The sequence below is a fragment of the Andrographis paniculata genome, unplaced genomic scaffold, assembly GCF_009805555.1.
Source record: "Andrographis paniculata isolate CXL003 unplaced genomic scaffold, ASM980555v1 Contig79END, whole genome shotgun sequence".
Taxonomy (NCBI): domain Eukaryota; kingdom Viridiplantae; phylum Streptophyta; class Magnoliopsida; order Lamiales; family Acanthaceae; genus Andrographis; species Andrographis paniculata.
This window is the reverse complement of record NW_026137616.1, coordinates 336,827-350,604: the sequence shown is the minus strand read 5'-3', so window position 1 is coordinate 350,604 and position 13,778 is coordinate 336,827. Positions and strand designations below refer to the sequence as shown.

The 13,778-nt window shown below is 33.3% G+C and overlaps 4 protein-coding genes across 7 annotated transcripts; all 4 read left to right on the top strand.

Annotated features, from left to right (window-relative positions):
• The first annotated feature begins 334 nt into the window (after nucleotides 1-334).
• On the top strand, nucleotides 335-3,175 carry LOC127240738 (uncharacterized). 4 transcript variants are annotated; one of them, XM_051259570.1, is made up of 5 exons: nucleotides 335-598; nucleotides 676-740; nucleotides 1,218-1,390; nucleotides 2,105-2,147; nucleotides 2,687-3,175. In XM_051259570.1, exons 3-5 carry the CDS (start codon nucleotides 1,256-1,258, stop codon nucleotides 3,127-3,129), a joined length of 621 nt encoding a protein of 206 aa, XP_051115527.1. In that variant the 5' UTR covers nucleotides 335-598; nucleotides 676-740; nucleotides 1,218-1,255; the 3' UTR covers nucleotides 3,130-3,175. The 4 variants fall into 4 exon arrangements, with proteins under 4 accessions (XP_051115527.1, XP_051115525.1, XP_051115526.1 ...); XM_051259568.1 differs by having other exon boundaries at nucleotides 336-598; nucleotides 1,168-1,390; XM_051259569.1 differs by having other exon boundaries at nucleotides 336-598; nucleotides 1,129-1,390.
• A 417-nt stretch (nucleotides 3,176-3,592) lies between these two features.
• LOC127240442 (NADH dehydrogenase [ubiquinone] 1 beta subcomplex subunit 8, mitochondrial) lies at nucleotides 3,593-6,127 on the top strand. Its single transcript, XM_051259136.1, has 4 exons — nucleotides 3,593-3,792; nucleotides 3,907-3,993; nucleotides 4,087-4,182; nucleotides 5,801-6,127. The coding sequence occupies exons 1-4, from the start codon at nucleotides 3,655-3,657 to the stop codon at nucleotides 5,855-5,857; spliced, it is 378 nt and encodes a 125-aa protein (XP_051115093.1). The 5' UTR covers nucleotides 3,593-3,654; the 3' UTR covers nucleotides 5,858-6,127.
• A 2,142-nt stretch (nucleotides 6,128-8,269) lies between these two features.
• Nucleotides 8,270-8,975, top strand: LOC127240441 (14 kDa proline-rich protein DC2.15-like). The gene has a single exon (XM_051259135.1). It carries the CDS (start codon nucleotides 8,335-8,337, stop codon nucleotides 8,746-8,748), a length of 414 nt encoding a protein of 137 aa, XP_051115092.1. The 5' UTR covers nucleotides 8,270-8,334; the 3' UTR covers nucleotides 8,749-8,975.
• A 3,061-nt stretch (nucleotides 8,976-12,036) lies between these two features.
• LOC127240752 (14 kDa proline-rich protein DC2.15-like) lies at nucleotides 12,037-12,807 on the top strand. The gene has a single exon (XM_051259594.1). The coding sequence runs from the start codon at nucleotides 12,133-12,135 to the stop codon at nucleotides 12,550-12,552; it is 420 nt and encodes a 139-aa protein (XP_051115551.1). The 5' UTR covers nucleotides 12,037-12,132; the 3' UTR covers nucleotides 12,553-12,807.
• The last annotated feature ends 971 nt before the right edge of the window (nucleotides 12,808-13,778 follow it).

Genomic DNA, 13,778 nt, shown 5'->3' with positions numbered 1-13,778 from the left:
CTACTTATTTTTTGTTATTTTTTTTTCTTTAAAAATATTATACAATTTATTTTTATTTTAAAAAATTTAATTTATAATTTTTTAAATTTTAAATATACTAATAAATTATTTTAATTTTAATTTATAATTATTTTTATTATATAATAATTATTTATATTAATAATTTTTTAATTATTTATTAATTATACCTTTTCTAAATGTGAATATTATTAATTTTTTTTACAACAAATCATAACATTCATTAATACTATTCTATTATTTTCAAAATTTTAAAACTAAAAAAATCCTCAAAACGGTATTTGTACAAACAAAGGACAGGTTTAATTAAATTAACCTTGATTTAACATAAGTGAACTTCTTCCCGATCGTACCCAACGGCCGCACCTTCCCAAATCGTTTTTCTCATCTGCTGCCGCCGGTGCGCTTTTTTTGTTTTAGTTTTTGTCTTATTGACTCCATCGCCGCCCGTTGCAGTCGCTTTCACCGTCCGCCACACAGCCCTCGCCTTCTTCTATTTTTTCCCTCAAACCCTCTCCAACGAGTCGAGTCGGATCCGGGTAAATACGAATCCGTACAAGTTTGGCTCCGGTCGATTCAGGTATGGGGTATTAAAATATTATTCGATTATTATCATACCCATGCTAAATTAATTAATCTGTGCTGTGTGGTGCAAAGTGAAATTTTGAGCCGGGAATTCTCTGCTTGCTCGCCACCGTTGGTCGACTGAGGAAAGTGATCAGGTTGGTTTTTCTCAGATTTTCGAAGGGAGTGACTTTTCTTTTGATGCACAGCAGCTTTATAGTTTATTTGGATAAAAATTTTAAGGCTGGAAGAAATTTAGCTTAACGGGTTCGGCATGATCACTCTCAGGAGTTGGCTGATTATAGTTATTCTTTTTTTCAATTATTTTTAGTATTTGGATTTCAATGGAGAAATTGATGAATAGTTTGAAAGACGTGGAAGCAAGTGCTAGACGAAGCTATATGTTTGGAAACCTAGGTTTTGAAAAAGGTTGGTGATGGTAAATGTGAAAGGGGTAGAGGATTCTGATGGGATTGAATTTTTTGAGATCTATTTTATTTTCTATTTCCTTAAAAAGTTCGAGTTAATCATTTCACTTAAAACTAGGTTTCTTGCTGGTGTTTATTGCTATTTGACGATCTGTAGAACCGCTTCATATTGCGACCTGGTTACTGTATAAACACCTGCTTCATCAGCTGCTCAGCACTGTTTGCTACAAGAAGAAGGATTTGGGATGGCTGGAAGACTGAGCAATGAAGTCTCCAGGGTCTCGGGTGCAAATGGCGTAGCTCACTCCCTCATGTTGTCTCTCCGGCAGCGCTCTGGCATGGGTCTTCCAATTGGAAAACACTTTGTACCTGACAAATATGTAAGTTTTTCAACTTCAGTTTTGAGGACCTTGGAGGAACACACCTCTAGCATAGTTGGTGATATGATTGATTTCTGTTTTTTAATTTCTAGTAAGTGTTTTCGGATTGTGTGAGAACCCCTGAAGCATTTCTCTCCTGAATTTGAGATTCTTCCTGACTGACATTGAGGGATTGAATTCAAAACCTATTAGAAGTGAAATTGGTTGTTAAATTAAGTGAGGAATATTATTTAGATTGCTATCTGTGCTCTATCACATTAGTTTTTTCGCTTCTATGTAATGTTGAATCATATGAATAGAATTGAAAACTTGTTAATTAACAGCTAGCTAAAAGGGAGGCTTGGTTTTAGTCGCTGTGTGTGTAATATATCTCAAAAGTAGTTCTAATGTTAAAGTTTTAAATGTTTATCATTTACCCTATGGTTAACTACTATGGATCCATTCCATGACATTGGGACCCAACAATAGCTGCCACATGGTGATTCGTTTGATATCACACTCAAATGTTAAGTCGACAACTGTACGATAAGCGCCCTAGGTACCTAAATACTTCCGTCATTACTATTCTCTCTAAATTTAAATTTACATGCAGTAAGTTTTTAAAAAGGGTAGAAAAACATTTCTGATCTTTACCTTCATTTCTACTAGAATATGGCAGAGTAACTGTATAGTTGCGTTGTATTGTGTTTAATAAGTTGTACGTAACTTTTGAAGGTTGGAAGGGGTTGGAGAGCACGGGTGAATGCTCGCCGAGGTGGTAACTTTTTTTTTCTTCTTTCTATTGCTATGCCTATTGTACATTAGCAAGATATTTTATGTTTTTTCTTAAAAAATATTTGTTTAATGAATGAGTGAGTACCTTTGTGCAACATAAGCTGGTAGCATTTGTATATCTAAGATTTGCTGATGTGCTTTTTTTTTTGGTTTATTTTACGGGTTTTGATAGAAGTGTTGGTATTTTGTGTTTTATATATATTTCCCTTATGAATTTCTTAGTTGTTGTTTGCCAAGCATCTTCAATTTGTTATATTTATATATATTCCAGAATAAGAGGTTTTCATGTTGCATTTGGTTTGGATTCGTTTTCACTTCCTTCTATTGATAGCCATTGTTATTTTAGGTTTGAATTCGTTTTCACTTCCTTCTCAAAGTACTAAGCCACAAGGAGCAATCTGTGTTTTTTCCAATTCCTCGAATTTGCTCTCTTTTGAACCCTTCAATGAGTGGTTGTTTGTTTAACACAGTTAAATCTTGAATGCTGAATTGATTTATAAGTAGTTTTTCTTTTTTTGACAGAAAATGCATTCAGAGTGGAGAAATACCTAAAAAGAATTGGTTTAGGCAAAGAAGATTATCATTTCTGGAAGCAAATTGGCAAAGGATTGATATGCACATACACACTTTTTGGGTTGGCATGGTTGTGGAATGAGACATCCCCGCTTGGTTGGTGGACATTGAAGCCGAAGCCCAAGGAGGAGAAAGAGCTTGCTCATCTCTATGAGCGCCGGCAGTTTCCCTACCCGGGTGACCAGGAAGCCATGGATGAGTTCATTGCTAAAGGCGGGATGATTGGCACTGTAATCGGGCCAAAAGGATTCGTCGAAAATGACAAAGATTTTTACAATTTTGAGAAAGAACTGCAGGACAAGAAGTTTGAACAAGAGGCTTTGAAATTGTGGCTTAGGATGAAAAATGAGGTTGTCTCCGAGCTTCAAGAAAAAGGCTTTGATGTAGAGTAACTTGTACTAAGACTGCCCCTGCAATGAATTATGTTTTTCCTATAGGTATTTTGGATTTGTTTTTTTAATATATATATATATATATAAATATATATAGAAAATTGCACTAATTTGAAACATAAAAAATTGCTAATTTATGTTAGTAGTTTTAGTAATAGAATTGAAAATCAAATGTTTATATAAGCAAATAGTTCATGCTTAGGTTCTGTATATTTCTTTCCCAACAACTTGTACCAAGATCTGCAGATGCTTGTAGTATTTATGAAATTGATTATAAGAAGCATAAACTGTAGTAGAATCAAGAACCCTAAACCCCAACACTAATTGGATTGGTCATTATGAACACTTAAGAGCCACTTTCCAATTCTAGTACCATATGGGTAAAATTGTAATTTTAGTACCATAAGGGTAAAATTGTCATTATCGTTGTATCTGGTAATTGGACAAACCTTCAAAGGAATTTGGGAATTTAGGGTTGACAGTCATGAGCTACGATTTCCAATTTGCGACGACAACAAACTTGACATGGCAGCAAGACTGAACCAGGTAGCGGCCCGGATCATGGGCGGCTCCGGCGCCGTTTCTCGCTCTGTTGGGTCCTCTCTCCGCCAGCGATCCGGAATGGGCCTCCCTGTGGGCAAGCACATCGTCCCTGATAAACCGGTGAGTATACTACTTTTCTTGTGACGAATTTGTAGATAATCATGGAAGAAATGGATTAACCTTAATCTCGTTTTCGATTTTATTTTTGGTTTCTTTTTGGTGACTGTAATACAGCTACCCGTTAATGATGAACTTGTGTGGGATAATGGAACTCCATTTCCGGAACCTTGTATCGATCGGATTGCTGATAATATTGGGAAGGTTGGATCTTCTAAGTAGTTATCAGCGTTTTTTATTCGAATCATCTTTCTGATTTCCATTTTAAATTGCAATTAAGCTGATTTTGGTTTATAGTATGAGGCGTTGGCTTGGATGTGTGGCGGGCTGGGATTTTTTGCGTCGCTTGGGCTGTTAGCTGTGTGGAACGATAAGGCCTCAAAAATACCATTTGTAAGTAGTAGTTTTCAGATTCAAATTTATGCTTTTGTTTCAGCCGTGGCTAAAAATTCAGTTAATTAGTTTTTTTTAGATTGATTTTCTTTCTTCTTCTTTTTCCTTTTAAATTTATTGCATATGAAATGCTGATGTTTTTGGCCCTGTTTTAGTGGAGTGGATTGCCATATTTTAACTGATGATTTTTTTTTTCTTCCTTTTGAATTGCTTTTTGCCTCAATTTTGAGAATGATCATCACTATTAATGCAGAGTCGAGCATCTTTAATTATACCAAAACGGGAGGTAGGATTGTGGTTGATTTTAGACTTGATATAGGTTGGCGATGATAGTGGTTCAGTCAGTGGCTGCCCTGTTCATTATTTCATTAAGTTATTTGAGTGTTTTTAACTGCCATCGTTGTTTTTATTCTTTTTCTGATTTAATTTCCAAGAATTTTCTTTTCATTTATTTCTGAGGACGATGGTAAGAAAGGGGATATATTTATGGATCACCAGTTCTTAATACTTTGTAGTATGAGATGTTTCTCATCATTGTCTATGCTTTTCTAATGACTTTGTATTCTTAAAAATATGGAATTGTATTTCATTTTCCGCAGCGGAGGTGTTTAGTCACCTTAATTTTTTAAAGACTGGATATAATATACATATTACATGTATAATAATATCTTTGTGGAATGCCATGAAAGTACATAACATAGGCTTTGTACAATCACATAGTTATGCAAAGTAATTGAATCGGAAAATCAGCTGTTAATAGCTAAGGCCTGATAAATTTTATTACTGTTTGACTGCGATATCCAATTGTATCTAGAATGTTTTGAAGATGTTATCTAGTTTATTGGACAATATACCAATGATTTGAGATTCTTAAGAATGGATCATAATTTTCTCGTTGAATATTTTGGATCATTGAATTTCTCCGATCTTACCTTTTCAGTGGTAGGATTTGTGGTTGTCAATTATCCTCTATTCACCTTGTTCAGTATAACCAGCTTAGGTGGTACAAGTGACTTTCATGTTTACGGAAATGCTTGTGAGACATTCGCTGCACAGAAGATTGATATATTATAAGATTGTGGTTCTGTAATCCTAACCACTGCTGATGGAAAGATGTTTCCTTTTGTATCCTTTCATGCCACTTTGTTTACTTTCTAGCTTGCCCTCAAACCACTTGCAATAGTTCATGCACCTTAACCTTAAGATTGTACTAGCCACAATTCTCACCTCTCATCATCTATTTTGTGCTATCCAATCTTAGATCTGATTAATATACATACTCACTTTCTTAAAGAAGTTTGAATATTGTCAATTTTCTAGGCTCCTTGAGATTACTTGTCTGTAAACCTGTGTGTAAATTGAAGTTAAAGAACCACATATTCCTGTCATAGAGTATGCTTTTTTCATATTTTAGACATGAGTTGTAACTTGTAAGTTTATGATTAGCCTTTGCATTGGATGTGGTTGAAATCATCAGGATACTGAGTCATGGAGCCACAATCTTTTGAAATTGTTTGATTAACTTTTTCCTTATTACATTATCGTTTTTTGCAATAGAAACTTCTTATGTGACTGTAATACCATTACTCAGCAACAATCTTCCCTTGATTTTTTTCAGACACCCAAGGTCTACCCTTACGATAACCTGAGGGTTGAGCTCGGTGGAGAGCCCTGAGGTTGTTTTCTCACCAGATCTTTTGCCTGCTGGTAATCATTTATAACTCAGGTTTTCTCCTATCAATTGGAATAAATTCTTGAGTAATGAAAAATAAATATGTTAATGCTTTGAGAATCATATTTAATTTCTGAATTCTGTGTGGTACACAATCTTTACTTTGGATTATCACATGTTGATCTCTCTCTGTACTGTGGTTTAGTTCTTCAAATGTTTCAGTGATGAGGATGAGGTAAACAGTAATATACATCCTGTCTTGATGTTTCCTAATGACGGCATTTCTTTTTTGAAGATTACTTATAAAGTGAGGCGGGTAATTATAATAAATTTTCTTATGAAGCCTATATTGAAACGAAAGATGGTTAGGAACTAATAAATTTTCATTCACTCCCTTGTTTCAAGTAATTAGAAAGGATGAGAAATCTCGCGGCTCTCTTCTTTTGGAGTTATTTTCAGTTTTTTACCATTGCCATCGCGATTCCTATAAAAATACATAATTTCTTTTCATAAAATATGGCATCCAAACCACTTTTCAAATAAAAAAAACCAAACTCCTAAATAACAAACCTTTGTGGGCACCATAAATATATCATTTGTTGTCTGCTATCACATCTATGTGACTTTTTTTTTTTTGATAGAATTCTGCATCTGGCATGTTTGGCCGTTTCAGTGCAAAATTTAATCACATCATTTTGTGGGCACCATGGATAATTATCGTGATATTTTTCTAACATGATGTGTGGCACTTTGTGCATGTCCTGTTTCATTCTGTGGAGATGCTGCAATAATGTTTTAATTTAGTCAAATAATATATATATATATATATATACACACACATATATATAATGTGTGTGTGTCTGTGTGTGAAGATGTGCAGTTTATTTGCATGTAATTTTGAGATTACAACTGAAGTGAGAATAATTTGCTATGCTCTCATCCAATGAAGTGAAAACTCAGTTGTCTGTATATTAGAGCTGTAAGAAGAATATTTGATCTTAAAACAGTAGAACAATGGAATATTTGTATACCACCATATAATTTATAAATAAAAAAAAAATATTTTTAATTACTAGAATCACACACCATGATGTGGGAATGACCACATTCTTTTCTGATTTAGGAAAAACTAAAGTTTAAGTACAGTGTGGTCTAAATAATTAGCATGTGAACTTTGGTACTCATTAATCGGTATTTTAGATACCAATTTGTACTTAACTATTAGAAATTTCACAATATACTCTTATGTATGAACATATTCTCATACATTTTGAGCCCAGAACTTGCAATATGATATGCATATATATATATATACTCGGAAAGTTTATTGGTCTGGAATAATGTACTATGAATTTCATCTACCCTTTCATATTGATATACATTAAATATTTTTACCTTTTCATTTTCTTGAGGCTGTAAATTATTCATGATCTGAATAGAGATAAAATTGAACAAATGAGAGCTAGCTTTATATGGTCACCATTCAGCTTGACTGGTTCTGAATTCACCAACAGATTCTCTCTGTGTGTGTAGATGCATATGCCCTATAGATGATATCAAAATTGTTATACCAATTCCATGTATCACCCATTCACTCACTATGTCAGACCTGTCCCTCTCACATACATTTTAAAATTATTTTAGAAATCTCATGTGTATATATGATCAAATTACTGCCATGTAGTTGATTTGGTCTCTAATAGCTATATACTTGCCAATATATATATTCAATTAGTTGCACAAATTGTCTAGTAAGAAGACCATTGTCAATATGATGATTTGATTTATCCATAGTGGAATGAATATTGTATGCAATTGCAAGGTTTCGCTTGTGAAAAATGTTAGTGAAGGTAGATTAATCTCATTGTCATAATGGTAATTACACTGTAATTTAATTTGCTAATGTGTATGTAAACTTTGTCTTGTCTTAATATGTACTCCCCCACCCCACCCCACCCCACCCCACTGGAATTGTACTAGCAAAGCAAAAGATATGCAAAATGCACTATATAAATCCACACCACACATTGTCTTAGGCCACCATGAATGATCATATCATTAGCCCAAGAAACACACACACAAATATCTGATCTATATAATATATATTGAACCCCTACTGGAATGCATGTTTGTATGTATATGTTGGTGTTTGTGTATGTGTAAAAAACTTGAATGATTGATCCACATTGAAGCTAAGAACAATACAATTTTATAAATTTAATTTGAGGTCAGACACAACTCTTCATACCCTTATCTTCCAAAATATGGTATTTCTCGTTCCATCTTCTCCCTCACATGCAAGGACACCCCTCCACACCCCCCCCCCCCCCCCCCAAAAAAAATAAAAAAATAAAAAATAATAATAATAAAAAGAAAACCCTTCAAATTACCACCTATAAATACCCCACTTCATAGCCCAACCACATTCTCACTCATCACAAGTAATACCCTAATTCCAAGATCCCAACCCTAAACCAACAATGGCTTCACCATCATCATCAAGAATTGCTGCCCTCTTCCTTCTCCTCAACTTCCTCTTCTTCATAACAGTCAGCGCCAACTGCCCGCCGCCAACAAGCCCACCAGCAACCCCGACTCCGGCCCCGACTGGTCACAAGCACAAACACAAACACAAGTACTGCCCTAAGGACACATTGAAGTTGGGAGTTTGTGCAAACCTTCTGAATGACTTAGTCCACCTAGTTGTGGGAACCCCGCCAAAGACACCTTGCTGCACCTTGATTGAAGGGCTGGCCGATCTCGAGGCGGCGGCCTGCCTCTGCACCGCCATCAAAGCCAATGTGCTCGGCATCAACCTTAATGTCCCTGTCTCCCTTAGCTTGCTCTTGAACTACTGTGGCAAGAAAGTTCCATATGGCTTCAAGTGTGCTTAATCCTTGATGCTTAATCAATCAAACCCTGTAATGTGTGTCTTGTTTGATCATTGAGTGTGTGTGTGTGTGTGTATAATGTGGTGATGTTGTTTGTTTGATGTCATGTGTGCTCAGTGTTGCTATATATTGTGTCATGTTGTTGGGATATACATGTGCACAAGGTTTCTCACCTTTTGTACCATCTTATATATGATTTTTGTAATAAATTTAATTTGAGTTTTTATTTAGATTCCATGCAGAATATGGATACCTATAGCTTGTAAAAATGAAGCTATATATTAGTTGCTTATATAAAAAAAATGAAAGTTGAAATCCTCCAATAATATTGCCATCATTTCAAAACAATGGAATTTTATTAGAGTATAACTTAGAATATGTATATATATATTGTTCGACAAGATATCATTATTTGAAAATTATGTTCACATAAAAATAGCAAGTGGAAAACGAAAGAACAAAAACGAAAATACAAACGCAAGGGAACGCTTCTTAACGTTGATTGTGTAGTGATCTGATATGAACAAATATATTTAAAAATATTTAAAAGCCAGGTAAATTCATTTTCAAATTACATATATACACTTATAAATTAAAACTTGAGAAAGGGTCTGTATAAATAATGATCTTCCAATATAATCAAAAGAGTATTGCAATTAAACTAGTTATATAATTAGAATCTAATTATACAAATTAAATATAAAATCATTGCTATAGCAGTTCAATTATTATAGGTTACACATTTTATTGCAATCAACTTAGTCATCTTTTCACTCAATTAAATAAAAATAAAAGACACCATCCAACTATATATCATCTCTAAGTATGATAAGCAAGTAAACACATTTGGGCATTATTAAGGCATAAGATGAAAAACAGAAAAATGAAAATTTTGGTTTTTGTATTGTGCGCCTGGAAAATGGACACGTGTATTTAAAAATGGTGAAGTGTCATCCATGGTAAATTTGGCAGCGTGGAAAAGTCCAAAATCGACATTAATTTCTCATTTATGACATTTAACAGATTCTACGTGGAGCCACGCGTATACGTGTGTCGCATCTCCGCAAATTTGCAATTTTAGGCTGTTTATTTATTTAAATAGAATTTAATGTAATAATTTCAAAAAAATATATATATTTTTACATATGCCAAAGTTTGGAATTTTATTTCACGGACTCGATTCAATCAATGCATAGAAAATTACTTCGATATTTATTTATGGGCTGGATTTAATTTTGCGATATAAACAGATATTAAATAATATATTATTTTTATATTTTATATAGTTCGTATGAATAAATATATTAAAAGGATAATTGATACAGTTATTTATATTGATATATACATATTAAAAATAATAATTCATCAGTCGTTGAACATATAAAGTATATTATTGTTAGATTTTTTGATATGGTTAATTTAATTGTGCATTATATAATAAAGAACTTAATTTGATAGTTATTTTAAATATATGGAAATTTAATATTACGTTTTGTGTCATTTTTATTTGATGTTTTTTCTAAGATATATATAATTTTCAAAAGAAGATAAATATGATGAAAATACGCATTAATTTTTATTCCATCTCCTAAAATTGTATTTATATTTCTTTATTAATTTTCTATTTTTAACTTTTAAAGTCTTTTTAATTTTTTTTTTTACTAAGCAAGTGTACAATTATTAATTAAAATATATAATTCTTTCTTTGTAAAAATAATAAGAAAAAGCTAAATTTACCGAAGGGAGGAAGTACTTTTTATGTACGCGCCCCCGAATATTGTATCAGTTACTCTATAACAAACATATTTCACACTTAAGTTCTTTAGATAATTAAGCTCCCCCCCCCCCTCAAAAAAAAAAAAAAAAAAGAGAAAAAAAAGAAGCTGACATAATTCAATTTACATAAACTCTATCCAATTAAATTTGGTCATTTTACGATCCTATAATATGATCGACTTGCGAAGAGGAAGAGATAGCACAGGCCCGGGTGTTAGATTCATTTTGGATCTTATATATGTTGAGTTTTATTTTGCGAAATTTTCGATTTGTTACCTAGTGGAAGTGTTGTCAAGCTACATTTACGTGCGTGTATATATATATATGTATATCGACTTGGATCGATTTCTTCAATCAAATCATAATATTCAATAATGCCTAAGGCACATTCCTACATGCTCTTAACGAGTCATGTTTCGATTGTACTTTATTTTCACAAGATGGACCAATAGTCACATGCATGTTGATATACTTCTTCATGTGAAATACTACATAGTATATTGTATTTAATTTTTCTCTTAATTTGCTATTATTATTTTTATTGCAGAAGTTGGAAAAAAATAAATCAATTTGCTTTTTAATAACATTCTCAATGTATCAAAACCTAAAAGAAATAGGCAAATAAACACACCAACAATGCCAGGAAATATGTGTGTTTTAGTGGATTGCATTATAATTACTTAATTAAGAGCAATCTAACATCGTATTTTCTCATAGTAATGTGTATATAATGATATATATATATATATATATATAAAGACTTTAAAATATCTCAAAAAATTACAAGAGAGTTTCGCAAAAAAAAGAAAAAGATTGTGGAAGAGAGGACAATGAATATTATTTGGCTAAGGATAAAAGTTGATGTATTATTGATCTGTGTGGAGCCCACTGCAGATACAGCAAAGCTGTCTGTGAAACAGCTCAATACAATAACAAAAACAAATTGATGATGATGATAAACATCAATTATTCCCGTATATTAAATTTAAAAATCAAATTCATAATAATTCCATATTCTAATCACTTATTACATTCCTCGAAATTAAAGAAGCACAAAAATGTACTAAATTTTACAAAATAAAATAATAAAAAAGCTGAAAGAAGTTAGACAAAGTGGTTACTTTATAAGGACAACTACAAAACCAATCAATCCATTAGGGGTAACAAAATGGTGCAGTAGTACAACTTGTGGGACATTCATGCATAAATCAATCAATCAATCAATCAATTATTTAATAATTATGCTCTGATAATTATATATAAATGAAAATGAAATTAATTTCTGAGTACTATGTGCAAGATAATTTAGAAAAATTAAATCAGAAGGGGATGGGGAATCAAGCAGAGTAACATGGCAATTTGCTACACTTCTTCACAAGCTTCCAAGACTTTGCCAAACTCACATTTGCCAGCTAAACCCTAGTGGACCCTTAACCCTAAAACCAATTTCTTTAAACATATCTCCTCAAATTTCACAACCCATTTTCTCACTCTATAAAACCCTCATTCCCGAGGACTTCTTACACATCCCTCCCTAAAAAAAAAAAACAAACCCTTATCTTTTCTTTCTCATCCCATAACATATCAATTAGGGTTTCTTACAACACCAATATGGCTTGTAATAGAAACACATCCATTGCTCTTTTCCTAGTTATCAACATTGTGTTCTTCACTCTTGCTAGTGCTTGTGGAACATGCCCGAAACCGAAGCCCAAGCCTAAGCCGAAGCCATGCCCGCCGACGCCGGCAGTCCCAACCCCAAGTACCCCTGGGGCTACTTGCCCTAGAGATACCCTTAAATTAGGTGTGTGTGCTGATCTTCTTGGATTGATCAGCGCCACCATCGGAAACCCTCCGAAAACGCCGTGCTGCACCTTGCTCGAGGGATTGGCCGATCTCGAGGCCGCCGTCTGCCTCTGCACTGCCCTCAAAGCCAATGTTTTGGGAATCAATCTTAATGTTCCGATTTCTCTTAGCTTGCTCCTCAATGTTTGCTCCAAAAATATCCCACAGGGCTTCCAATGTGCTTGAGGGAATTTGAAATTCTTAGTTTGTTGCCATTTAATGGGATTTGATCATCATCTTGATCGATCTTTTGTTTTAGTGAAATTTGGGAGTGATTTCTTTTATGTCATTTTTTTTTTTTTTTTTTTTGGTTAATTGTATTTTTTATTGTGCTTGGGGATGTGCTTAAGTGGTCCAAATGTACACTGCTTATTGTGCAAGAGTGGCCCTATGAGGACTCTATATTTTCTCCAATAAATGTCTGACTTTTTATCTTTGCCATCGTCTGTACTTTGCTTGTCCTTACAACTGATCGATGTTGCCTTGCCATTGCCTCTGGTTGGGTCTAAAATACTTTTTAATTTTAACTTGCTGCTGGTTCTTTAATATATGGAAATTGTTTTTTCGATCTTTTTAACTTGGACAATGTAAGTGGATGAGAAAATCATGTGTCATTAATCACTGTTAAAGCATATAATGAATCTCATTTTATTGCACTCACCTGTCATTATATAATATCTGCTTACATAAATAGAATTAATCAAATGTCACAAGTGAACCTACTGTGACACGACCCCCCCCACCAAAAAAAAAAAACCAACTTGCTTCTTTAGTCTAGTTTCTTAGTTATTAAGAAAAAAAAAGAAAGAAAAAAGAAAAATCATCTTACATCATGGGATCGCCAAATGAAAAATGGACAAAGAAAAACTTTTACAAAGAAAAAAGGTTTCCTGTTACTTTCCGATCCCCAAACCCTAATATATATAAAACCTGAAAACTGATCAAAAGTATGTATGTATGTAACACAACTTTTCAATTTCTCTTCTTTCGATGCATGTATATATGTTTGTGGTCTGCAAATTTCAGAAAATAAAAAGCCAAAAAATTTCTGAATTAATAATGTAAGATGTTTTTCTTGGCATGCAGCAGCCAATTTCCAAACTATATCGTGGTTTATAATTAATTTAAAGCCAAAATATATAAACCCTAGTAGTCCTAAAGTGAATAAATGGTGTGCCCTAAGGAATATTTAATTAAGACATACGTACAGGGAACATGTTATTGTATAGTAGAAGAGATTTATTTAATTTGATGGCCCATGAAATTAATTAATAAATTAATTGAGGGGTGTCTTCGATCGATCAGCCTATGGGCCATGCATGAGAATATGGTAGGTCGATCTCACTGGAAATATATATATATATATATATAGATATTTGTAAGTATATAGTAGATGGCACCCGTGACTAGAT